Source organism: Hibiscus syriacus, unplaced genomic scaffold (genome assembly GCF_006381635.1).
Source record: "Hibiscus syriacus cultivar Baekdansim isolate YM2019G1 unplaced genomic scaffold, ASM638163v2 tig00110384_pilon, whole genome shotgun sequence".
Lineage (NCBI taxonomy): Eukaryota > Viridiplantae > Streptophyta > Magnoliopsida > Malvales > Malvaceae > Hibiscus > Hibiscus syriacus.
Genome location: NW_024062715.1, coordinates 4,149,851 through 4,176,863, shown reverse-complemented (window position 1 = coordinate 4,176,863; position 27,013 = coordinate 4,149,851). Strand labels below are relative to the sequence as shown.

The following is a 27,013-nucleotide window of genomic DNA, read 5'->3' as shown; positions in this document are numbered from 1 at the left end:
GACAAATGTGTGCATTAATAAATGTGCATACGTATAAGCAATAGAACCAAACTACACTAAATATATATATATAACACCAAGCATCAAATAAGTATGAGGCTTAAATATATAAAATAGATATACCGTGGGACTAACATACAACTTAACAGAGTTATAAGTATTGGAACCAGGATAAATCCCAAACATACGTAGGATTAAAATAAAAAGATTCAGAATGACATTCCAAATGTATAAACAAACAAACAAACATTTAAATTGACATAAGACTAGTGACCTTAAGGAATTAACCCTAATAGGCTAATATAAAACTTATCTTAGACTAACCCTAAACTCATTTCAAACTAAACCTTCAGCCACACTTGTATCATCTTCTTCACTCTCATTTTCTTCTTGATGGAAACCAGAGAGCTACAAAACTCTCTTCGCCTGCCACCATGTTCAACGGCCACAGTAATGACACAAAACCTCTACTGAAGCAAAGCGACCACTACAATCCTTTATCGTTCAAAGCCTCCAACGACGGAAAGAAACTTACTGACGAAGAAGAAAGGTAAATTTTCATTTGGATTTTTCATTTCTATGGGCAAGGTTTCGTTTTTAACAGGATCTTAAATGTTTTTTCTAGATTACTCTTTCTAAAGATAATCTCCTAAACCGACCCAAGGATGCTAAACTAACAAGTTTCTAATCACCCTAAGGATGCAACCCTTAACTTCCTTTCACTAGAAATAGCCCCTATCACTAAGGTGAACATACCACTATTTCTTTATGTTTTTGATTTGGTTTCGATTCAAAACATATGCACACACAAGAACATTATGAAAGCAATAGATAGTGAAAATTTAAAAAAAATACCCTTTTTTAATTCTGTGTATTGCTTTGGTTCGATAAAAAAGGGCTCTGTTTCCTTTGATCTTCAAATACAATGTTTTTTCCTTCTCTGTAAAAAGAATCAATAGGGGAAGCTCTCTTGTGTTTTGAAAAAAAAAAAACAAATACAATGATCTCTAGTCTCTCTCGTAATGGTTTCTGTGTGTAATATCCTTTTTTCGATTTTTTTGTTTGTGATGCTTGATAATCTCTCGGATGATTCATCTCTATTTTTCTTTTCACTCTTTTTCCTTTTTCTCCTTGTTAACCCCCACCATCGGGTTGTTAACTGCTAAAAACCGATCTTGATTTTCCTTCTTTTTTGCATGCAACTGCTGATGATCATTGAGCTTGAGATGGGTCTTCAGCTGGTTTGGGGTCGGGTTAGGTTGCTATTGCTTCGGGTCTGTTCCGACATAACCCCGGACAAATCGAGTATTTACAATAATATCATCTAAATACTGTAAAATAATTTTTAAATTTTTTTTCTAATATGTACTAATTCGTTTTACGATACAGATTTTAATCATATTATAAAATACAAATATTATTATAAAGTTAACTACTTACTGTTTAATTAAAAAAACTTTCATTCCCTCTAGACAAATAATTACTGTTTGTATTATTTACGCGAGCAGTAAAAAATACGTAAGAAAACAAAACACGCGTACCACCGGTAATTCCTAATACATCAGCTAATCAAAGTCTAACATTTGGCTGCGCAGTATTGATTGACGGTTCTGTTAAAGACACGTAAGATCATCCCGTCCATACATATCCTGTCATTTCTCAAACTGATTACCGACAATTGCCGGTAGCTTCAAAGGAGGAACCCAAAAGAAAAACACAACATCAAATCACCCTTGTTTTCTTTCCATTTCGTCGACCTGTGCTTGCTTTGCTCCATAATAATTTCATATACGAAAAAAAAAACAAATTCCGGAAATTATTTATTATCAAATCAAACTTGATCTCAACTTTTCTTAGGATTTTGATATTCAAATCTTATTTTGATATAAAGAGGATCAAAAATCAAATTAATCAATCGTACTATGGAATTTTAACATTATTGTTCGGAAAGAGAGTAGAAAGCAGAATACGACGGAGATTGGCGAGGCAGATGGGGAATAACGGTGTGGAGGAGGCAGTAGTAGCTTTGAAGCTCAAAGAAGAATCGAATTGGTGGCACGAAGTTAACGAATCGCCGCTCTGGCAGGATCGGATTTTTCACATTCTCGCCGCTCTCTACGGTCTTGTCGCCGCCGTCGCTCTTGTATGAATCTCCTCCACTTTTCATCAATACTTTATATTTACCATTTAAGGGGAAAATATATTTGTTAGTATTTAGGGTTTAGCTCTCCGTTTGATTGCCTGTTCGTCTAGGAAAATTGATGATTACCCTTTTCAATTTGAAAAAAAAAGAAGGAAAAAAAAAAGCTTTTCCTTAATTGATTTACCCTTTTTAACGTGAAAAAGAAGGGGTGGAAATCTATGTGCAAGTAAGAATCTGTTTTAGAACTTTTACCTAATATGATGTTATTGTCAAGAATGTCGCTTATTAATGATCCGCGTTGTTTGTAAACTATTTAATTGTTTATATTTTTAGGTTCAACTGATTCGGATACAGTTGAGAGTTCCCGAGTATGGCTGGACCACGCAGAAGGTCTTCCATTTTCTGAATTTCCTGGTGAATGGGGGTTTGTATCTGAAAATTTCTATTAATAACACTTTTTTTTGTTGGTTTTTGTTTTGGGTTCTTTATTAATAATGCTTTCAATTATATGGCAGTTCGAGGGCTAGCATTTGTTTTCAGACGGGATGTGCAGAAGTTACATCCAGAGGTTTGCAATAAACCATTACATGTTTTATTTTTCTTTCCGATTTATACTCGAGATTGAATTGTTCATGATCTGTTGTCGGATGTTTCTTTTTTTTCTTAGATTGCTCAACATATCTTGCTTGACATGCCAAGTCTAGCTTTCTTCACGACTTATGCACTTTTGGTCTTGTTTTGGGCTGAGATCTACTACCAGGTTAGGTTACTGGAGCTTTTTCCTGTTTGTCTCCCTGGTCTGATCTTTCTTATTTTGTGTTACTTTAACTCTGTGTATCCTAAAACAGGCACGTGCTGTATCAACTGATGGACTAAGGCCAAGTTTCTTTACAATTAATGCTGTGGTTTATACCATTCAGGTAAATTTATGTTATATTATTTTGGTATAAGTGCCAACAAAAGGAGGATTGGAAGTTGAATTCATTGTATTCAGAAACTAGTTATATTTCATAAAAGATTGCTATTATATAGTATTATTTATTTACTTATTTGTCTAATTTCTTGCAAATTCTATACTGTAAATGGAATTATATCAATAAGCATATTGTTTTTTTTATAAGAATTTCAGGCCTCGTTAAAAACCTCCTCCTAGATTAGAGGAGCTTGAAAATAAGCTCCTTAATCAGCGGAAGGAGGAAAAGAGTGCCTTAGGATTTTATTGAACAAAACAATAAGATACATAAGATACATCCCTAGAAATGCACTAAACACAGGCAAGTACACACAAAGGAATCTTGCGCCCCATATACATCAACCAATTCCTTCCTTAGCTAAGGCATCAGCCTCTAGATTGGCTGTCCCATTTACCCATCTAACCACACCTTCGAACACATTAAGCCTATGAACAATGTCTCTAACCAAAGAAGCATAAACATCAGGGCATAAATCAACCCCCTTAATCCAATCCACTGCGATTTTGCTGTCACTTTCAATAATCAACCGGTCCTGTAGTCTATCTCGAAAATCAGCAAAGAAAATTAGCCCTTTTTGAATAGCTTTTAACTCCAAATAGGTCGGAGGCCCCAGACCAGCAGGCTCCTTGAAAGACCCTAAGGTATCTCCCGAGGAATCTTTTAAACCGCTCTTCTTCCAATCCTTAGTCGTAGCTGCGTCAACATTTATTTTTACAAAGCCCATAGGAGGAGGATGCCAAGGAAGAGTAGACATAATCAGCTTAGAACGGATGGAATAATAGTCCCCTAAAGAATGGTCTGAAATAAGAGTCTTTTAGAATATATACACCTTTATTTTTTGCTAGGAACCAGGAAGCAAGCCTAAATCTTGCTAAAAAGAAGAATTCAACCTCATCCAACTTCCCTCCTTCAAATACAATTGAGTTCCTCAATTTCCAAGTAGTCCAAATAACAACCCCTGGAATGAGAGACCAGATCATAGAATTAGTCCTCAAAGCATCCCAAGCCAGGAGAAAACTTTTAGCATTAGAATGGAAAACAGTCTTAATTTTCCAAAAGTTGAGGAATTTGTTCCAAACAGACCACACCACCGAACAAGAGAAAAAAAAATGTGAAGGAGACTCTTCCTCCATCATGCAAAGAGGGCATAACAGATTTTGAATTCCTGAAATTCCTCTTTTCACCAGTTCTGTTTTAACAGCCAACCTCCCTAGAACAACCTGCCACATAAATCACCAGGCCCTTTCCAAATCATTCCATCCGAACTATCTAGATAGAGCGAAAGACGAGATGACAGCCATCAGATTAGCCCACTGATCTATCTCCCAGTCATTTAAGTTCCTGCGAAACTGCACTTCTCAAATCCATCCAGTAGAGCTATACTCCCCAAACTCAACTAATTTACCCGTCTTGTTGATGGAAATGGAAAACAGTCTAGGAAAAATAAGCATAAGAGAATAATCCAAAGCCCAACAGTCCTGCCAAAATCGAATAAATTTGCCATCTCCAACTAAAACAGAACACATACTTCTCAACTTAGAGCCAACAGGGTCCTCTTTAAAGTGATTAGAAACCACTGATCTCCACAACCAAGAAACTTTGTTTGGTGTCTTATTTTCAAACATTAACAAAGAAGGATCCAGATTATATTTAGAACAAATAAAATCCCTCCAAACAGACCCCCTTTCGTTTGCATACCTCCAAGACCATTTTTCTAAAAGTGCTCTATTCATCAAATTCAGATTCAACACACCCAAACCCCCCTCCATCTTTAATTTGCATACATTCGACCAGCTAACCCAGTGGATCTTCCTTTTATCTACTCCCCCTCCCCATAGAAAATTTGACATCATTGAATTGAGGGTTTTAAGAACCGAAGCTGGTATCTTAAATAGAGATAAATAATAAATAGGGAGCGAACATAGAACCGACTTAATCAGTACCAATATCCCTGCTAAAGAAAGAGAGGCAACCTTCCATCCTGTTAACTTTTTGGAAAAATTACTGATCACTGGATTCCAAATAGAAGCAGAATTCCTAGTAGCCCCCAAAGAAAGCCCTAGATAGTCGGAGGGAAAGCTACCAACTGAACAACCAATAGTGTGAGCCCACTCATGCACATCCTCGTCATTCAAATTCACACCAAATAGTTTACATTTCTTCATATTGAGTTGTGAACCCGAAATTACTTGAAACACTCGAAGCACCCTTTTCACATTTAGAATTTGCGTTTTCGAAGCACCACTAAATATAATGAGATCATCCGCAAACTGTAAGTGAGAGAGCTTAAAAGACCCCTCATCCCTCCCAATAACCAGTCCCGAAAACAGCCCCCGAGAAGCAGCCTTTAAGATCAGTAATTAAGGAGTTCACCAATAAAATTAAACAACAAAGGAGATAAAGGACATCCCTGTCTAAGACCCTTTGCCATAGAAATTTCCTCAGTAGGAACTCCATTAACAAGAACAGAAACTGAAGCTGTGGTAACACATTTTCTGATCCAGCCTCTCCACCTTGAACCGAAACCCATCTTCTCCATAACTAAAAGCAGAATATTCCAATCCACCGAATCATAAGCTTTCTTGAAATCAGCTTTAAAAACACAGCCTTTAAGCCCATTTTTCCTCAGATAGTCTATTCCTTCATTGGCAATTAAAGAGCAATCTAATATTTGTCGGCCTGGTATAAAAGCGAATAGTGTAGGGCTGATTAATTCTGATATACAGCTCCTCAACCTCCTCGAAAGACACTTAGAGAGTATCTTATATAATCCACCAACTAAGCTAATAGGTATGAAGTCATCAAGATCACCACTATTAGATACCTTAGGGATAAGAGTAATAAAGGTATGATTAATACCATGTTCCCACTCTTTACCCAAATAGAAGTTATTGAAGAACTTCATGACATCTCCCTTAAGCACATTCCAAAATCTCTTAAAGAATCATATATTTAGACCGTCTGGCCCAAGAGCTTTATTCCCATTACAAGACTCTAAAGACTCCCAAATTTCCTCCTCAGTGAATTCTTTCTCCAATCTCAAACTCTGCTTGTGAGTAATACTTTAAAAATCCAGTCCTATGTCTTCCACTTGTAGAGTAAACTGATCATTGAAAGCCTTGAAAAAATGATCTCTGACTGTTGACTTAATCACATTCGGGTCATGAACAGAGTTGCCATTGACAAGTAGAGCATTCAAGGCATTTCTTTTCCTCCTAATTGAAGCACATGTATGAAAATATCGTGTTTCTGTCACCATCTTCTACCCACTTCGATCTTGAGTTTTGGAACCAAATCTGCTCCTCTATCTTATACAACCTCCACAATTCTGATCTTAACACTTCAACTCATGTTCTATCTCAGAATTGGAACCAAGACCATGATGAACATCCACTTCTAGCTTCTGAATCTTTAATTCAATATCTGAAATCAAATCCCCAGGAAACTTGTATTTTCTACTGGGTTCCCAATTTTTTATTGCAATTTTGGTATTCTTCAGAATGCTGAAAATTCCAGCATTCCTCTGATTTTTCTTACAATCTTGAATTGATAAGCTGACCAAATCCTCGAAACCAACTTCATCCATCAATAAGCATATTGTTAGTAAATGATTTTTTTTTTCGTAGAGGGAGAATCTAAAGTTTCTGCCCTACATGGCAAAATTTTCAGTGGACTTATTTTCTGTTTTAATTCTTTAATTGCATGAGAACTAAATTAGAAAATAATCAAATGCCCATTTTTTTATTTATGAGATGAATATTGTGGGAAGATTAGTTCAAAGCAAAAAAACACGTCTGCTTCAAGGGAGAAGATAAATTTAGAGAAGCAAAGTTGATAAGAAGCGATTGGTAGCTTGGAACTTCTCATGTGTTATGTTATACTAATTTGCTTATGTTTGCTAGTTCACTCCTCAACTTTGTTATTATTTATGATGCTCTGAAATTCTTCACACTGTATTTGTGTTAGCTTCATTTTCCTTCATTCTGTTGTTGATTTCTTCTGCTGGAGCAATGCTTATAAGCTAGTCTTGTACTCGTTTCTATGAAATATGAGGTGGTTGGATAAAGGTAACCATAAGATTAAGATAGTAGGCTAGAAGACACTATAACTTTGACTCGAACAATGTCAAGGATGTCAATGGAACTTGTTCTACATTTTTGTAGTAAATATGAACCTACAGTATAGATTTCTCTCATCCTAGCTAGGCAGTCATTCTATTACTCTTTGCAAGTATTGTTGCATACTACTTTGGCATTATATCTTTTGAGAAGATATTACTAAATTTCTTTTTTGTGATGTGGGGCTGGGGGGAATTGATTGCAGATTGCAATGTGGCTGATATTATGGTGGAAATGTATACCAGTTTTGGTCATCCTCTCTAAGGTGTTCTTTGCAGGTAATTATTTGCTATATCCTTAGTAGGTTCATTATAGTTAACTGTTCGTCGGGTGCTTTCTAGATATTTTATGGATAATCACTCGGGCTCTGTTCTGTAAAATGCTTCTTTTTTTTCTTATCTTTTATATTCTATTCACATTTTATTTTTGCTTTTCCTCATATCCTGTCATTTTTTTTGGCAAAAAAGTAAAAAAGAAGTGCAGCAAAGGGAAAAAATTAAAAGCATTTAGCAAATGGAGCCTAAGTAATTTTAGATGCTTTATAGATATTAATCTCGTAATTTGTTTTCACTAAGGAATAAATAAATTATTTTAATCTTATGTATATGCGCAGGTGTGTCATTGTTTGCAGCCCTTGGGTTTTTACTATATGGTGGAAGGTAATTATATTGCATTTATTATATTGTTGCATGTTATTTTATAGCATAAGATCAAATTCCGTGTGTTTATGTGGTTTTTTTTTTGTTAAGGTTACATGCTGAAATTGGTATATCATTGTCATTTCTATGTTGTTCAAACTTGTGCTTGTTATTGGCAACTCTTCTGCTTCTTTGTTAAAAGTTATCTCTTCTTAACTAAGGTCTAGTATAATGACGGGACATCTTACTTGTTCCGCGAGCTAATTCAATATGTATGGTATTATACCTCAAAGTGGCTTAAGGGGTTTGGAATCTTGTGAAGACAGAATTAACATTTACTTTTCCCAATATTTTTATTACATTTATTGTCTTCATCCTTTTTTTCCAATTTATGAAATAATTTCAATTGTTAATTTTTGAATCATTCTTTATTTTCTTAAAAAGCTATTTTAGGTACGAAAAATAGAATTGGTTGCATTAGCTGATAGAAAATATTGAACTCCACTTACCTTTATTCATTTCACAATAAATACATCGTATTTCTCATTTTATTAGGAAATATTAAACATAAGATGTTATATTAAACCTTTATATCCACGATTTCTTTTCTATTTATTGAAAATGTCTGCTCATATGATTTGTAAGCAAATTGCATTGAGAAGCTGTGTAATAATATTTCTCTTTGCAGACTTTTCTTAATGTTGCAGCGATTCCCTGTAGAGTCCAAAGGGCGGCGTAAGAAGCTGCAAGAAGTACATATCTACTCTCTAGTTGTGGTTTCTCATTCCAATAATTCTTTTATTTACTATTTTTTTACTGTTATTTCTTTTTGGCTTGGGCAGGTTGGTTATGTGACGACCATATGCTTCTTATGTTTCCTAGTCAGATGCATTATGGTGATCTCTTCTTTCCTTTCTGGCTCTTCTATCTACATTTTTCAAATTGACATGCTTTAAGCAAGTTTCTTTAGGCTTTATGAAACTTTAGTTGAACCTTTAGCTGCTAGCTGGTTTAGATTTAGATCAATATCCAATTCATCAATCGTTGGTTGTTTGACTAGTTTTTATCATATTTGAGCTCTATTGTTGTTTTCTGTGTAGATGTGCTTTAATGCATTTGACAAAGCCGCTGACCTTGATGTTTTAGACCATCCAGTTCTAAACCTCATATATTACCTGGTAAGTTTGGCAAATAGTTCTATCATGTTGCTTATTGCTACTGATTAAGAAATTCATATTGAAACAGTGTGAAGGTTGCCTAACTCATCTTATTGCCATACAAATACTGAAAAATTGTCACATTTGCCTCGTGTATTTGCTGCTTACTTGTTTTAGTTAACTAGGAATGCATATTTCAAGAAACTGATAGTTCAGTAGGCAATTTACAAGTCTTTTGTTGACATCAGATTATCACGTAGAAGAATGTTCTATGACCAGCTTTAATCGAACCTTTATGACTTTTGCAAGAACAGGAGGTTGTTTTAACATCTATACTATTTGGTCGGTTAGTCTATCAACACGCAACTGCAAACTAACTCTTGGACCTTATGTTTAACAGTTTATCTATGTAGTTTCTCTGATAATTGAAACTCAAGCCTGCTAGTTACAGTTTCTCTGATAATTGAAACTCAAGCCTGCTAGTTACCTATGTAGTTTCACTGATAATTGATACTCAAGTCTGCTAGACTTAGGTTTTTGAATTTTACTAATGAAATTGAAGAACAGCTTTCAGATTTTGTGAGAGTTTTCCTGTTACATTTTGTTTAATTAAATATAATAGATTTATCATTGCAACTATATTCTGATTGTATTGTTGAATATAATCAACACATGACTTGCACTACATTGTACGACCTATATACACCGTGTGTCGGTAATATGCTTCATTTGTCTAGTACTTTAATATAGATAATAATCAGTAGCTAAGTCGGTATCTACTGAGCAATGAGCTGTTTCAAATTTACAAGATAACCAAATAAAACAATTAAAGTGCGGAACTCAGTTCTCTCCCTACCATTATTTTTTATTCACCAAGACTTATTATATCCTTATAATTCTTAAGCATGGGACTAAGAATTCTTCGCTGGGTCTCAGATATGGACAGCAATGATGGTAAAAATGGTAAAAACGAGGTAGTTGGCAATGGTTAGACTTGGGGTGCAATAATCCTTTTTTCAGTTAAAGTTGCACTAGAAGGAATTTTCTTCTCTTACTACTATATACCTTTTGCTACCAAAATTGAAAGGACTTGCTATCATGTTGTACTGTGTTTGAAAATACAAGGTTTATTTGTTTGATAATGCGGATTAGAAATATAACTTTGGAATATGTTGGGCAGTTGGTGGAGATACTACCTTCATCTCTGGTGCTTTTCATACTGAGGAAGTTGCCACCAAAACGAGGTATTACCCAGTATCATCCCATAAGCTGAACGATTCAGATGCTTTTTGTAATGGTTCTTATCCTGTACCCTGCAAAAAAGAAGAAGAGAAAATCAGGAATAGTTAAGGGCAAAAACTCAATGGTCTGGTGTTTTGTTTGTACTCACAAGCTGACCTCATGGATTCTGAACTTCTCAGTGTGTAGATTTTTGTTTGAATTTGTTTTTGGAGTAGACCTATACAATCGTGTAAGCTGATGATTATATTTTGCTTTATGGATTAAATTGCTAACAAAAAGATGTGATTTCAGGATGAGATGACTTCCCTCGGCAAAAATTATTTCATAGCTGAATCAAAATGTGATTTATGCAATTTCAATACTGAAAAACAATATATATCTATATATAAAGAACCTTTTTTTCTAATGGTTGAAAAACCTACCATTCTAAACCTAACTCTTAACATTTTCTTGAATGGTAGCTGAGCATTATTACGTTAGAGGATTAAAGGCATTTGATTTACCATTTACTGAGCTGAATTCGTATTTTTGGGCTAAGATTGAGTTGTTAACAGGTATAAATGACTGGTTTACGTCATTAATTTAATGAATTAATTTATATAATTATCATTAAATTTACACTATGGCATTAGATAAATCTATGTAAGTTTGAATTTCATTCTTCACAACCGATTTTTAGAATCGAAACAGGCAAAAATGTCCGTTGCATGTGTGTATTTTCCATTGAAATGTTAAATAGATTAATTTAACATTTAAATCTAATTATTAGGAACGAAAATAAATAGAAGAGAGATTCAAAAGTGGTTGTCGACTACCTGTATTTTTATTGTCTTTTTTTTAATATTGTACTTCTAGTTTCTTTAGTTTTAATTTTATTTTAAATAAGTCTATTTGTATCATACGTTTTCATTTGTCTTTATGACATATTTTCTTATGTTTTTTGGCATATTTTTTTATTGTTTGATCGTTTTTTATTTATCTTTTTTTTCTCTAACGGTTGATTTGATATCGTCACGACTGATCAAGATGACACTTATCTGATATCTTGTTGATCTTTCCTGCTTTAGACCCTCGAATTAGATTTGGATAGCTATAGCTTTTCACGTCGCTCGAGTTTTGATTTGCGGTTTGTCGGTGGTCTTTCAATAGCTTGATTTTTTTTGTGGTTCGTTTGTCGATGCTATTAAATTTGTTTGTATCTCTGTTCGAGTTTCTTAATTAGATTTTTAATATTTCCTTGTACGATCTTTATGTGATCTTAAATTGTTAGTTTTGTTTCAATAATTATAGAATTTTTTTTTAATTATGTGTTTAATTTAAGTGATGGTAAATCTTTATTGTAATTTGTGATATTTTTTATTTTAATTAAATTAGTTATTCTAAAAAAAAATTCAAAAGCGAAAGGAGAAGGCACAATACTGTCTTTTAACTGTAGATAGAAAGTGAAGCAGGTGTCATTCAAAGAACATAAACGTTTAAAATTAATACACCGGGAGCAAACTGAGTCGTCACTTGTTTCAACAATTGAAGGGGACAACAAAATTATCTGTAGAAAACGAGATCTTGATATATATACCCAAAACCCAAAATCATCTCTGCCGCCCACTTGCATGGCCATGGGTGCCTCTTGTCACGAAATTGGGCCTTTTCCCCACACTTTGGGCTATGTTGGGCCACATTTGGTCTTGGAGGTTGATAGAATAGTGTAGATTATTCTAGAACACTCAAGACTTGTACATATTCTAGAAGCATTCTAGAGTCTTCCATGTTAGGTAGGAAATATAATGGAGAATTCTAGAGAATCTCTCCCTACCGTAGGATCAAATCAATCTCCACCGTCCATTGAGGAGGTGGGATGCTATAAATAGGTGTAGAATCCTCATTTGTAAATCATCCAAGAGTTGTAAGCATTCAAGCATTCAACAAGCTTTCTCTCTAAGTTCTTTCCTTTCTTCTTTGTTTCCTTGCCAACCCTTTCTCTAGCACGAGTTCGAGTGAGGCTGACTTAGCTATCGCAAGGGGCGAAAAGGAGCTAAGGCCGCACGAGGCTTATTGAGCGATTAAGTCCGTGACAGTTGGTATCAGAGCCAGTAAAGGCGTCAATATCGTGCACGTGTATTGTAGGAATGGCCGGAAATTCGAACGAGTCGACTGTTGCTGAGGAACGTGGAAGAGAAGCTGCACCCAACAACAAGAATAAGAAGAGGGACCAAAGTAAGGCCCGCGAGAGCGCTTCCATAGAACCGATGGTGGCAGAGTTTGGCGAGAAGCTGGAGAGGGTCCAACACGACTTCAAGACGTTGGAGGACCATGTCTTGGAGCAAGTTGACACACTCAAAGGAAATGCCGAAGAGACCAACAACGAGGTGGAAGCTCGGTTCATACAACTAGAGGATATGATCCAAGCCGTCCGTGAAAGCATCGAGGGGATGCGGGAGGACTTGACGCTCTGCAAGAGAGCCGCCGTTAGCGGGAGCGCTAACCATGTCTCCACCCCGAGGGTCGAGTGCCCCAAGCCACAAGGGTTCAACGGGGCAAGAGACGCCAAGGAAGTCGAAAACTACCTATGGCGGATGGAGCAATACTTCGAGGGAATCGGCCTTAACGACGAGGCCGCCAAGGTAAGACCGCTGCCTTATATCTTTCCGATACTGCTATGTTATGGTGGCGTAGGAAACATGCCGACATTGAGCGAGGAGCTTGTCGGTAGATATGGGATGAGTTCAAGAAAGAACTCAAGAAGCACTTTTATCCCGAGAATGTGGTCTACGAGGCTCGCAAGAAATTACGGGAGTTGAAGCAACGGGGTATTATGCGGGACTATGTGAAAGAGTTCACAACTCTTATGCTTCAAATCCCCAATATGTCCGAAGAAGATCTCTTGTTCTACTTCATTGACGGACTACAAGGATGGGCCAAGCAAGAGATGCACCGTCGGGACATTAAAACGGTTGATGAGGCCATTGCCATCGCCGAGTCACTCGTCGACTTCCAACCCTACTCCCACACCAATGCAACGAAAAATAAAGATAAGTATCCAGCCAAAGGTGGGGGAGAACGGTGGGAGAATTACCAAGGCAACCGAGACCGAGATCACCGAAGGCCACAAGCTAAAGAGGGAGATCGTGATCGACGTCCGGGGCGAAGGGAGGTGGGAGAATTACCAAGGCAACCGAACCGAGATCACCGAAGGCCACAAGCTAAAGAGGGAGATCGTGATCGACGTCCGGGGCGAAGGGACTATGAAGAGAAGAAAAAGCCTTCGTTCCCAAGGAGGATGTTTCTTGTGTAAGGGTCACTCCAAGTTCTAAACGCCTTGAAGGCCAAGCCATTGACACCAACATCGAGTAATGGGCTCATGTATGTAGAAGCGGTGATCAACGAGAAGCCGACAAGAGCCATGGTGGACACGGGAGCTACCCACAATTTTGTGTCTAAAGACGAAGCCAACCGTTTGGGCCTAAAATACACTGGGAGCACAGGATGGCTCAAGACGGTAAACACACAAGCTGTACCACTCCATGGCGTGGCACGAGGGGTCGAGCTACGCTTAGGCACTTGGAAGGGCCAAGTGAACTTTTCTGTCATTCCCATGGATGACTTTAAAGTCGTTTTGGGGTTAGACTTTCTCCGACAGGTAACCGCTATCCCTAGCCTTCCTTTAGTTCTGTTTGCATCTTGGAGAAAGGGTCTCCTGCATGATCCCCACGGTCGAGGCACCGAAAGAGCAAGGCGAGATGCCACACAACTCTCGGCCATACAACTTGGTAAAGGCATCAAGAAAGGGGACATTACTTATTTGGCCATGCTAAAGGAGATGACGAGATCGAGAAAACGGATGACCTACCATTGATCATCCGTGAAGTCTTAGAGGAGAACAAGGACGTGATGCCGCCCGAGTTACCAAATAAACTTCCACCGAGGCGTGAGGTGGATCACAAGATCGAGTTGGAACCCGGTGCCAAGCCGCCTGCCTGGCACCCTACCGAATGGCCCCACCCGAACTTGAGGAACTTCGAAGGCAACTCAAGGAGTAGTCGATATGGGAATGATTCGACCTTCGAAGGCACCGTATGGCGCACGGTACTCTTCCAAAAGAAGCACGAGGGTCATTGCGCATGGGCGTCGATTACCGGGCACTTAACAAGGTAACCATTAAAAATCGCTACCCGATCCCTTTGATTGCGATTTATTTGACAGACTTGGAGGAGCCAAGGTGTACACAAAGATGGACTTGCAAAAGGCTACTACCAAGTTCGAATAGCAGAAGGCGACGAGCCAAAGACCGCATGCATCACCCGATACGGATCGTTCGAGTGGTTGGTCATGCCCTTGGTCTAACCAATGCACCGGCGACGTTTTGCACGCTCATGAACAAGCTCTTCCAACCGTACTTGGACCAGTTCATGGTGGTGTACTTGGACGATATCGTGGTATACAGTAACTCCATCAGAGAACAGTAGACCACTTGAGGATTGTGTTCAAGATACTTCGAGAAAACGAGCTGTACGTCAAGAAGGAAAAGTGCACGTTTGCCACCGAGGAGGTACACTTCCTTGGACATGTAATTGGCCACGGGAAGCTATTAATGGATAGGAACAAAATCAAGGCCATAACCGAGTGGGAACCGCCGACCAAGGTAAGTGAGATGAGGTCCTTCCTTGGTCTAGTAAATTATTATCGCCGGTTTATACAGGTTACTCGGCGCGAGCATCACCATTGACGGACCTACTCATACATACCGATGCATCCGACTTCGCTATCGGGGGAGTATTAATGCAAGAGGGGCACCCGATAGCATTTGAGAGCCGCAAGCTGAATGACCGAGAGGCGGTACGGTGCAAGAGAGAGGAGATGACAGCCACATCCATTGCTTGCGGGTATGGAGACATTACTTACTCGGCGCGCACTTCACCATCAAGACCGACACGTGGCGACGAGTTACTTTCAGACCCAGAAGAAGCTATCACCAAAGCAAGCTAGGTGGCAAGACTTCCTAGCCGAGTTCGACTACACGTTGGAATATAAGCCGGGCAAAGCCAACGTTGTAGCCGATGCCTTAAGTCGAAAGGCGGAGCTCGCTGCAATCTCTCTAGCCAAGGGAACCGTGTTGGAGCGCATCAAGGAGGGCCTTGAGCAAGATCCAATGGCAAGAGAATTAGTAAAGCTGGCTAGCGATGGCAAAACCCAACGGTTTTGGGTAGAGGACGGTCTACTCTACACCAAGGGACGACGAATCTATGTTCCAAAGTGGGACAACTTAAGGCGAGATCTTGTCAAAGAGTGTCACGATACCAAGTGGGCTGGTCATCCGGGTCAAAAGCGCACTATGGCATTGCTAGAGACGGCTACTATTGGCCCCATATGAAGGATAGCGTGGAGCTTTACGTGAAGACTTGTCTGTGTGCCAACAAGAAAGTGGAGAACCGACAGCCGACGGGATTACTGGAACCTTTACCAGTTCCCCAAAGACCTTGGGATGCGATCACCTTGGATTTCATTAGTGCATTACCCAAGTCCGAGGGATACGGTTCGATCATGGTCGTCGTGGACCGATTTTCTAAGTATGGGACTTTCATACCATGCCCCAAGGATTGCAGCGGAGGAGGCCGCGCGAGCATTCTTCAAGAATGTCGTGAAGCATTGGGGCTACAAGGAGCCATCAGTGATCGAGACCCTCGATTACCGGACGCCTTTGGACGGAATTGTTCAAGCTCCTTGGCACCGAGTTAAATTTCTCCACAAGCTTCACCCTCAAACTGATGGGCAGACCGAACGGGTGAACTCCTTGTTGGAGTGTTATTTGCGGCACTTTGTGAGTGCTAACCAGCGAGATTGGGCTAAATTGCTAGACGTCGCCCAATTCTCTTATAACTTGCAGCGAAGTGAAGCCACAGGCCGGAGTCCGTTCGAGCTTGCGACCGGACAACAACGCTCACGCCGCACACATTGACAATGCCACTTGACGAGGGTAAGAGTCCCGGGGCCGCCAAGATGGCTAAGTCATGGGAGGAGAACGCCGACATCGCCCGCGCATGTCTGGAGAAAGCACGAAAGAAGATGAAGAAATGGGCGGACGAGAAAAGGCGACATCGAGAGTTCTCCGTTGGAGACCTAGTCTTTGTGAAGCTTTTGCCACAACAATTCAAGCCCTCCGAAGCGTTCACAAAGGACTAATACGGAGATACGAGGGACCATTCCAAGTACTTGCCAAGGTGGGAAAAGTGTCTTATCGCTTAGACTTGCCAAGTACACTTAAGATTCATCCGGTCTTCCATGTAAGTATGCTCAAGCCATATCATGCCGACAAGGAAGACCCAAGCCGAGGGTATTCGCATCGAGCACCTCCCGTAGTAACCAAGTCTTATGACAAAGAGGTGGAAATGGTGCTCACAAGCAGGACGGTCCGCAAGAGAGGAGTCCCACCGCGTACCGAGTATTTAATCAAGTGGAAAGGACTACCAGAGTCTGAGGCAACATGGGAGCTAGCTGAAGACTTGTGGCAGTTCGAAGAACATCTCAAAGCGTACGAGGCGACGAGGACGACGCCATAATAGGTGGGGGAGAATGTCACGAAATTGGGCCTTTTCCCCACACTTTGGGCTATGTTGGGCCACATTTGGTCTTGGAGGTTGATAGAATAGTGTAGATTATTCTAGAACACTCAAGACTTGTACATATTCTAGAAGCATTCTAGAGTCTTCCATGTTAGGTAGGAAATAATGGAGAATTCTAGAGAATCTCTCCCTACCGTAGGATCAAATCAATCTCCACCGTCCATTGAGGAGGTGGGATGCTATAAATAGGTGTAGAATCCTCATTTGTAAATCATCCAAGAGTTGTAAGCATTCAAGCATTCAACAAGCTTTCTCTCTAAGTTCTTTCCTTTCTTCTTTGTTTCCTTGCCAACCCTTTCTCTAGCACGAGTTCGAGTGAGGCTGACTTAGCTATCGCAAGGGGCGAAAAGGAGCTAAGGCCGCACGAGGCTTATTGAGCGATTAAGTCCGTGACACTCTGCTCTCTTCCCCTGCCGTTTATCCTTACAACTTTCCTTTATATACATATACACAGTATCATAAGAAAAGCGTGTTTTCTTGTCATCTTGTTTTTCCGTCACACGTGTCTTGATGATATTTAAAAACCGTATCTTTGTGTCCATTTGACGTGTCAGTGTGTCAATGTACGTACTTGCTAGTTTTTCATGCAAGGGCTTATTGGTTGTTCTTGCCATGCAAATATGGATACTCAGAATTCTCAGGGGAAGGACTTTTTCTTTGTCATAAATTACCCCATTTTTTCAACTTTAAACACAACCAAAACCATTTCTACTTTTCATCTTAATTTCTTCCTTTTTAGCGTCAGTTCGGATCGGAATCAGGATGACTATTCTCATTGAGCAGCCTGAAGTTGGTGAGTTCTTTTTTTGGTTCTTCCATTGACGAATCCTTGAAAAAGATGATTTTTTTGTTGTTTATTGTTGTTGGTTTTCATTATTTTTTGTGATGTAGAAATTGGGGTTGAGGAGAGGCATAAGGTTGCTGATGGGGGATTTGAGGCTCCTCATATCAACTCTTTTGGCCACACTTTCAGGTCCCTTGCTCCTTGCATTTCTTACTAAAAAAATTCGTACAAAAATTCTGTTTTTTCTACTAGTTTGATCCGAAAATGCCGAAAGAAAACGGTTTTGTATTGTTTGTGGTTTTGAATTGAAAACATGGGCCATTTTGAAATGATTTGATTTAATGGAAGGAAACCTGTTTGTGAAAAATGCAAAACAGAGATTATCATGTGGAAAGTGAAAGGCAAAAGGGAGTAGAGGAATTCAACAGAACAAATCACATTAACCAGACTGTTGACTTTGTAAGTGGTTTCTCTTACCTAATTGTTTCATTTTCTTGAATGATATGTATGTATGTAAGCATGTCACGTGTATGTGATGTGATGTATGTATGTTACATGTATGTATTTGAGTAGGTAAGGAGGATGAGAAAGGAATATGGAGAGCTGAAGAGGGTGGAAATGAGCATATGGGAATGCTGTGAGCTTCTGAATGAGTTTGTGGATGAGAGTGATTCTGACTTAGATGAACCTCAGATTCAGCATTTACTGCAAACTGCTGAAGCTATTAGAAAAGACTATCCAGATGAGGACTGGCTTCACTTGACTGCCCTTATCCATGGTACATACACCACATACATACATGCATGCATGCATATTATCCTCACATCCCAGATTGAATACCATATACTATTATTTGCTTATCTGCTGCAGATCTTGGAAAAGTTCTTCTTCATCCTGCTTTTGGTGAGCTTCCTCAATGGGCTGTTGTGGGTGAGTGACTGCCTTTTTAAGTATTCCTGTTTAACATTCATAATTCGATTATTTAAAATCGAACTCATAATTATATATGATGCTGAACTCTAAACTACTGATTAATTAGCAATGATTGCTTTCATTCCAGGGGACACATTTCCTGTTGGATGTGCCTTTGATGAATCAATCGTGCACCATAAGGTCCATTACTCATTGCTATATAATTTTCTTGATACTTCATAGATAACTTGTATTATCCACATACTGTTCGTCAGATCTTTTTCCTACAGTATTTCCAGGAAAATCAAGACAACAAAAATCCTGCTTATAACACTAAATATGGGAATTACTCAGAAGGTTGCGGCCTGAACAATGTCTTGATATCATGGGGGCATGATGATTATATGTACTTGGTACACACCACTTCTTTTGTTGCGGAAGACAGCTATCGGATAGAGAAAAATCGCAACTGATAATTTGAGAAAATAAAATTGGAGATAAAAGAGACAAAATTTACGTGGAAAACCCCTAAATAATATAGGGTAAAAAATCACAGGCAACGGTAGAAGAATTTCACTATGAGAAAATAGGAATTACAACTTCTCTCAATCTACCAAGGAGAAAACAATAATAATTCTCTCTTGATAAAAAGGAGAAAACAACTCTCAAGAAACTCTATAAATTCTCTAGTATTGGAAGAAAGCTAGAATACTTTGGGATGGTTTTGAAGCTAGGGTATTTATAGTTGAAACTTAAGGACTAATTTGTAAATATCCTAAAATACAATGACTAATTTTTAGCAATTTTACCATAAAAAAATAAAAAATTATTATTCAAAGCCACCGGCTGCTAACACTAGCAACCCATGTGGTTTTTTCAACAATCTCCCACTTGAAGATTTGATTGGAACAATCATATCTTCACACCATTCTTTCTACCTTGTACAATCATGTTACTTACGTCTCTGACAGGCCACAAGAGGATCGACACCAGGTAAATTTATCAGCATTGATTGCCTTCGTCATGAAATCTGCTATGTTGTCTTTGGTATGGATCTTCTGCATATCTATCGTTCATTCTTCCACCTTTTCACGAATGAAATGGTACTGAACTTGTATGTGCTTTGTTCTTGAATGAAATGCTGGATTCCTTGCTAGATGCAAGGCGCTTTGATTGTCACAAAACAGAGAGACATACTCTTGACTGTGCCCAAGCTCCTCCAATAGCATCTTCAACCAAATTGCTTCTTTACTGGCTTGTGTAGCTGCTACATATTCTGCTTCTATTGTGGATGTAGCCATAATTGACTGCAATTTTAAAACCCAGCTTACAGCTCCACCAGCAACTTTGAACACATCCTGTAGTAGATTTGCTTTTATCCAAATCCCCTGCATAGTCAGAATCTACATACCCATTGATGAGTAAGTTTGATCCTCCGTAACATAATGCAATATTTGAGGTCCCTTTGATGTATCTCAGGATCCTCTTTACTGTATTCCAATGCTCTTTGCCTGGATTCGCCATGTACCGACTAATCACTCCCACTGCTTGTGCAATGTCTGGTCTTGTGCATACCATAGCGAACATTAAACTTCCCACTGCTGATGCATATGGTACTCGAGACATCTCCATCCTCTCTTCTTCACTGCTAGGACTCATACTGGAGGATAATTTGAAGTTAATAGGAAGAGGGGTAGAAATTGGATTACAATCTTGCATGCTGAATCGTGACAAGATCTTCTTCAAGTAATTCTTTTGTGAAAGCCAAATATTTCTATTACTTCTGTCTCGGTGAATTTGCATCCCTAGAATCTTGTTTGTTGATCCCAAGTCCTTCATTTCAAATTCCCTAGACAATTGTGCCTTCAATTCTTCAATATGATCTTTTGTTGGGTCCTGCAACCAACATGTCATCCACATACAACAGCAATATAACAAAATCGTTATCACCAGACCTCTTGAAATAAACACAAGGGTCTGCATTAAGTCTGTTGTATCCAAGGCATATAATGAAGGAATCAAATCTCTTATACCAACACCTCGGCGCCTGCTTTAGATCGTACAGAGATTTGTTCAACTTGCAAACCAAGTTCTTCTTTTCTTCTTCTTCAAAACCTTCAGGCTGGAGCATATAAATCTCTTCTTCAAGATTTCCATGAAGAAAAGCAGTTTTAACATCTAGCTGCTCTAGATGTAAGTTTAATGTAGCACACATCGCCAAAATTATTCGAACTGTTGTTAGTCAAACCACAGGAGAAAATATTTCATTGAAATCAATACATTCTTTTTGAGCATATCCTTTTACCACCAGTCTTGCACGATACCTCTCAACTTGTTCGTCACCGTTTCGCTTGATTTTAAAGACTCATTTGTTACCAATTGGCTTCCTTCCTTGTGGTAGTGGTACAAGGTCCCATATATAATTTTTATGAAGGGCTTCAATTTCTTCTTGCATCGCCATCATCCATAGTGAAGCATCTGAGCTGTTTATTGCCTCCTGATATGCTGATGGCTCACCGTCCTCTATTAAAAGGCAGTATGTAACATTTTCTTCTATAACATAATCTGAGTGCCAATTGGGACGTCTTCTCACACGATATGATTGACGAGTTGTTGGAGCTTCAGAACTCTCTGGTTCTTGTTCATCATGTGCTGGTTCTGCTTCAGAGGAATCTCTTTGTTCAACCTTCTTTTCCACATGTATCTGTGTAGTCTCTGACTTTTCAGCGCTATCATCCTCTTCTTTTCTTTGTAGTTTATCTTCTACAAAGATAACATCCCTGCTGATGATCACTTTGCGGGCAGTGGGATCCCACAAGCGATACCCCTTTACTCCATCAGAATACCCCAAGAATTTGCATTTCCTGGATTTTGGATTCAGCTTTGAAATTTCTTGGGAGTTGTACATCACGTACACAATACTTCCAAATACATGGAGGTTTGAATAATCAGCTGGTTTACCAGTCCACATCTCCATTGGTGTCTTCAGCTCTATTGCAGTTGATGGAGCTCGATTCACCAAATAACAGGCGGTATTGGCTGCTTCTGCCCAGAATGATTTTTCTAGGCCCGCATCCCTCAACATTGCTCTTGTTCTTTGTAACAAGGTTCTGTTCATCCGCTCTACTACTCCATTTTGTTGAGGAGTGTTCGCCATTATGAACTGTCTTTTGATACCTTATTTCCTGCAAAAGTCATCAAATTCTTCACTTGTGTATTCCCCTCCATTATATGTTCTGAAACACTTGATCTTATTTCCAGAATCAAGTTCCACCCGCGCCTTGAAGTTTTTGAAAGTTGAAAATACGTCTGACTTCTTCTTGATAGGGTACACCCAACATCTCCTTGAGTAGTCATCAATAAATGAGACAAAGTATTTTGCTCCACCTAGGGATGTAACTGGTGCTTGTCATACGTCAGAGTGAACCAATTCTAGAATACTTTTGCCTCTAGAATTTGATTTGTTGAATTTCAACCGGTGCTGCTTACTTGTTATGCAATGGTCACACAAAGGAAGTGTTACATTTGTTAAGCCTGGAAGTAGGTTTTGTTCCACAAGGACTTTCATTCCTTATTCTGACATGTGTCCAAGTTTCTGATGCCATAACATTGCAGAATCTGAACTACATGAGGCAACAGAGGCTTCTGCTTCTAGCAAAGTCTCTCCCTTCAGCATGTACAAGTTTGCAACTATCTTTTCGCCTTTCAACACCATAAGCGCTCCACGGAACACCTTCATGATTCCTTTCCGTGTTTCAATCTTGCTTGCATTATTATCCAACAATCCGTAGGATAATAAATTTTTCTTCATGCCTTTCACGTGTCGCACATCTTGAACAACTTTAATTGTTCCATCATACATCTTCAATTTGATGGTTTCCACGCCAATGATCTCTAAGGCATGATCATTGCAACTATACACAGATCCTCCTGAGACAGGTTCATAATGATGGAACCATTCTCTTCTTGAGGTCATGTGATATGTTGCTCCTGAATCAATGAGCCATATATCTGCATATTTCTTTCTACCTTCCACGGTGGTTGACGCTTCACAGCATAGAACATCTCCATCATCTGAAGTGTTTACGGTATTACCTTGTGGATTGGAGTTTTTATTGAGACTCCAACAATCCTTCTTCAAGTGACCCTTCTTTCCACAGTGGTAGCAGTTTAAATTCTTCTTGCTCCACGACTTTGATCTACCATGTTTATGACTGCTGCTTTGGCCACGTTCTGTTGATCTCCCTCTCATCGTTTTCAACGCTTCTGCTTGTTGTAGATTTACTTGTCTGTCTTCCTTGTTCTTGCGCCAATTTTCTTCTTGTAGGATAGCAGGTGCAAAGTCATCGAATACTAGACTGGTGACATTACTGTTTGTCAAGTTGATGATGAGTTGATCATACGAATCCAATAGACTTTGAAGTAGAAGTTCAGCACGTTCTTGTTCTCCTATTTTACAGCTTAAGGATGTAAGCTAAGAAAATAAGGTGTTCAGTGTATTTAAGTGCTCCGTCACTGAAGTAGATTCTGGCATACAGAGAGTGCACAATTTCCTCTTAAGAAAAATTTTATTGTGCAACGATGTGGCCACGTACAATTTGGTGAGATGATCCCATATCTCATTAGCTGTTTTTTTCTCCTCGATGCTTGACAATACTTCATCTGCTAATGCTAGATGAAAGTTTGCCATAGCATTTTCGTCCATTTCGATCCATTTGCTGTCATCTGCAAAATTCACAGGCCTTTCAGTGATAGCCGCTAGACACCCGTCTTTCCTCAGGATGGCCTTCATCTTTAATTTTCACAATGAGAAATTTCTCCCTTGAACTTTTCAATATCAAATTTGGTTGCCATAGCTTTTTTCGATGCTGACAATTTCACTATCGTGAAAGTTCCTAGCCGTCATCGATCCTTTTTACTTTCTTAGTTCGCTAGACACCCGTCTTTCCTCAGGATGGCCTTCATCTTTAATTTTCACAATGAAATTTCTCCCATTGAACTTTTCAATATCAAATTTCGTTGCCATAGCTTCTATTTCGGATAGCTCCCACTATTTCACTATCGTGAATAGTTCTCTAGAACCGTCAAAGAATGGGTAATGCCTTTTTACTTTCTTATGTTGGAGGATCCACCTTTTGGTGGCAACCACAAAGATAATAAGCATATATTACACACTCAAATCTAGCTCTGATACCAATTGTTGCGGAAGACGGCTATCGGATAGAGCAAAATCGCAACTGATAATTTGAGAAAATAAAATTGAAGATAAAGAAACACAAAATTTACGTGGAAAACCCCTAAATATATAGGGTAAAAACCACGGGCACGTAGAAGAATTTCACTATGAGAAAATAGGAATTACAATTTCTCTCGATCTACAAGGAGAACAATGATAATTCTCTCTTGATAAAAAGGAGAAAACAACTCTCAAGAAACTCTCTAAATTCTCTAGTATTGGAAGAAAGCTAGAATGCTTTGGGATGGTTTTGAAGCTAAATGAGCTAGGATATTTATAGTTGAAACTTAAGGACTAATTTGTAAATACCCTAAAATATAATGACTAATTTTTAGTAATTTTACCATTAAAAAATAATAAAAAATTATTATTCAAAGCCACCGGCTGCTAACACTAGCAGCCCATGTGGTTTTTTCAACATCTTTTCCTGTTTTAAATTGATTTTATCACAACTCGAGTTCAAGTTACAAGATGCTTAAATTCGACTTGAAGTTCAAAGCTTCGAAATTAAATTCGAGCTTGATTCAAGTTAAATTCAAACAGGTTAATTAGGCTCAATCAAAATTTTACATGGTATAGGTTGCTAAGGAGAACAAAACCACTCTTCCTTCGGCTGGACTCTTCATCATAAGATACCACTCCTTCTATGGTAAATAAAAAAATAATAATTTTCTTCATTTTTTATAACTATTTTGAGCTTAAAGTAACATAAATCTAAGTAATCTGTTAATGTTATTGAAACGAATTCAATTTGCAGCTTTACATAGGTGTGATGCATATAAGCACTTGATGAATGAAGAATACATTGAGAATATGAAATGGCTCAAGATATTCAAGTAAAATAATTTTACCCCTTCTGTCATTTATTTTACCATTAAGGTAAAGGGAACATCATCTTAATCCAAACTCTATTTTTCCATTGTTTTTGTTTCGGATTTTCAGCAAGTATGATCTCTACAGCAAAAGCAAAGTCCTCATAGACGTTGACAAAGTCAAGCCGTACTATTTATCTCTCATAAACAAGGTAAAGAAGGCCATAACATAAAATATCTCTATGGCATTCTGTTAAATAATCATTTTTTTCTTATTTATTTTAATATTTTATCGACAGATATTTTATTTTAGGAAAAAATACTAACACTTGATTAAATAATTACTTTAGGCCTTATTCTTTTATTTTGGAGCATTTTAACCCCTAATATTTTGTTGTAGGGCAAGAAGTCCCTATTTTAAGACATTACCAGTTTATTGACTAATAATTTTCATCCACAAATGAGCCATTTTTGAGATAGATTGAATCAAAATACTAAAAAAGAAAATGAATAGGAAAAAGTGACTGTTTAATTATCATGCCAAAAAATCTCATTCCACTTCCAATGACTCTTAATTACATATCTTCTTACATAGCATCTTTATTTATTTAAATAGTGGAGAAAAAAAAGGGGTTGAGAGTGTGATAATATAATTTTTCATTAATTTATTGGTTATATAAACAAACAAATGCAGTACTTCCCAGGCAAGCTAAAATGGTGATGTGGGAGGTGAAGCCAGAGAGCGTAAAGGCCATGAGATACATAAATTTCTAATGCTTTGTTTTGAGTTTAATATTTTATTAGTGAGAAAAAGGAGGGTTGTTTTGAAATTAGGAATAAAAGGGTTGTTTATTTATATTTCTTTTTAGTATTGTTTTAGGATATCTTTGTATTTTCTGTAAAAAAAATGTACTGCCTTGCTTTGCCTTCAATAAAAAGTCTTTGATTCTATATGAATACATATACTGCTTTGCCACCCTCATCATGAATAGAAAATATTTTATGTATAAAAATTATTCGGCAAATTATTGTCGAAACTAATTTATTATTCTCGTGTTTGATCTTAATTATTTGACAATCAATATTCATATTTATGTATAGGTGGTATTCAAACTCGGGATCTCAAGAGATGATAATAATCTTTTAATCACTTAAATCGTTTGATTCGTGATGTAATGACTATTCTTGGTTTTAGATAGGATCATTCTCATGATTGATTTTGGTTGTATAAAAATTTATAGATGAATTTAATCCGACATGCTTATAATTTGTTTTATAAGTTAAATAAGAACCTATAATGTTGATATGAGTTTTTTTATATATTATTTATCTTTTATGTTCAGTAAGCTACTAATAAAATGCTACTTGATGAAATAACTTTCTTAAGTTTGTTTTCAATTGATTTTAAAGTTGATAAATTTAATTTTAATGATTCAAATCATTTGAATATGAATCACATGATTGGTGAATGTTAAACTTTAATCAAGATAACTTCTTTGGAATATATTATTTTATGATTAATTAAAAATTTGAATTTTTAATAAGGTATAATATTAAAATTAGTCTTTATTAAAATGATTATTTTGGTCTTTATTCCTTTTTAAGTATTTTGGCCGTAACATTTCATTTTAAGATAAAAAGATTACTTTATTAATGGAGACTATCGGTTAACAAACCGTTAATGTTTTAAAATAGAATTTTTTTACCATAAAATAAAATGTTGAGAGATTTTGAAATATGAAATACTAGATTCTTTTAAAATTTGATATTCTAAATGGAAAAAATTAAATTAAAAAAAATCCATCTCTCCAATATTCATGTGAATTTCTATTTAGCTATTAGTAGTAAACTTTTAGATAATATTTAACTTGTAATTACATTCATTTTTTTTAATTACAAGAGAGAAAGACTAAAAAACTTGCTAATCCGCAGAGGACGAAAAACCTCTTCGCACCAACTGGTATGCAGCGTGGATCTCAGCTGGATGGCTCCAGAACTTGTGACAACCAAAGTATAAATTCCACGCCAATTTCGCCATGCCATCTGCGACTTGTTTCGCTTCACGAAACACATGCATTACGTCCAAATTCCATTCCCTGCCCATTAACTCAAGGAGGTGCGATACCAGATGAGACTACAAACCCGTCCAGTTGCCATGTTTCAGCAGCGAGTATACTTCCTTCCTATCAGTCTCCACAATCACATGCCGTAAGCCGACGTCCCAAGCCACACCAAGTCCCTCAATAATTCCCCAAATCTCAGCATCCAATATAGAACACCTTCCGATTGCTCTTGAGAATCCGTCCAACCACTTGGGGGGCCGCTCCTTCGAACTTCCTGCCTTCTCCCCATAGGTGATGTTTTAGAAGCTACCACTAGT

At 37.9% G+C, this 27,013-nt stretch overlaps 2 protein-coding genes across 3 annotated transcripts; both read left to right on the top strand.

The window, feature by feature from the left end:
• The first annotated feature begins 1,755 nt into the window (after positions 1–1,755).
• Positions 1,756–25,934, top strand: LOC120121966 (tobamovirus multiplication protein 3). Of its 2 annotated transcripts, none has more exons than XM_039141227.1 (11): positions 1,756–2,143; positions 2,477–2,567; positions 2,659–2,711; positions 2,811–2,903; positions 2,992–3,063; positions 7,441–7,513; positions 7,849–7,894; positions 8,562–8,625; positions 8,716–8,859; positions 23,124–23,126; positions 25,923–25,934. In XM_039141227.1, the coding sequence occupies exons 1-9, from the start codon at positions 1,991–1,993 to the stop codon at positions 8,827–8,829; spliced, it is 759 nt and encodes a 252-aa protein (XP_038997158.1). In that variant the 5' UTR covers positions 1,756–1,990; the 3' UTR covers positions 8,830–8,859; positions 23,124–23,126; positions 25,923–25,934. The 2 variants fall into 2 exon arrangements, with proteins under 2 accessions (XP_038997158.1, XP_038997157.1); XM_039141226.1 differs by lacking the exons at positions 23,124–23,126; positions 25,923–25,934 and adding exons at positions 8,974–9,051; positions 10,211–10,565 and having other exon boundaries at positions 1,761–2,143; positions 8,716–8,769.
• Positions 17,383–25,367, top strand: LOC120121967 (inositol oxygenase 1-like). Its single transcript, XM_039141228.1, has 11 exons — positions 17,383–17,682; positions 17,781–17,862; positions 18,051–18,132; positions 18,247–18,451; positions 18,544–18,603; positions 18,734–18,786; positions 18,876–18,998; positions 24,401–24,470; positions 24,579–24,657; positions 24,764–24,845; positions 25,328–25,367. The coding sequence occupies exons 1-11, from the start codon at positions 17,652–17,654 to the stop codon at positions 25,352–25,354; spliced, it is 894 nt and encodes a 297-aa protein (XP_038997159.1). The 5' UTR covers positions 17,383–17,651; the 3' UTR covers positions 25,355–25,367.
• Positions 25,935–27,013: the final 1,079 nt, after the last annotated feature.

Excerpts from the sequence above, each read along its gene's own strand:
- LOC120121966 (XM_039141226.1), top strand. The coding sequence starts at position 1,991 with ATGGGGAATAACGGTGTGGAGGAGGCAGTAGTAGCTTTGAAGCTCAAA. Across the intron at positions 3,064-7,440 it reads CTGTGGTTTATACCATTCAG|ATTGCAATGTGGCTGATATT; the intron begins GTAAATTTATGT and ends AATTGATTGCAG. Across the intron at positions 8,626-8,715 it reads GGCGTAAGAAGCTGCAAGAA|GTTGGTTATGTGACGACCAT; the intron begins GTACATATCTAC and ends TGGCTTGGGCAG.
- LOC120121967 (XM_039141228.1), top strand. The coding sequence starts at position 17,652 with ATGACTATTCTCATTGAGCAGCCTGAAGTTG. Across the intron at positions 24,471-24,578 it reads AAGATACCACTCCTTCTATG|CTTTACATAGGTGTGATGCA; the intron begins GTAAATAAAAAA and ends TTCAATTTGCAG. Across the intron at positions 24,658-24,763 it reads AAATGGCTCAAGATATTCAA|CAAGTATGATCTCTACAGCA; the intron begins GTAAAATAATTT and ends TCGGATTTTCAG.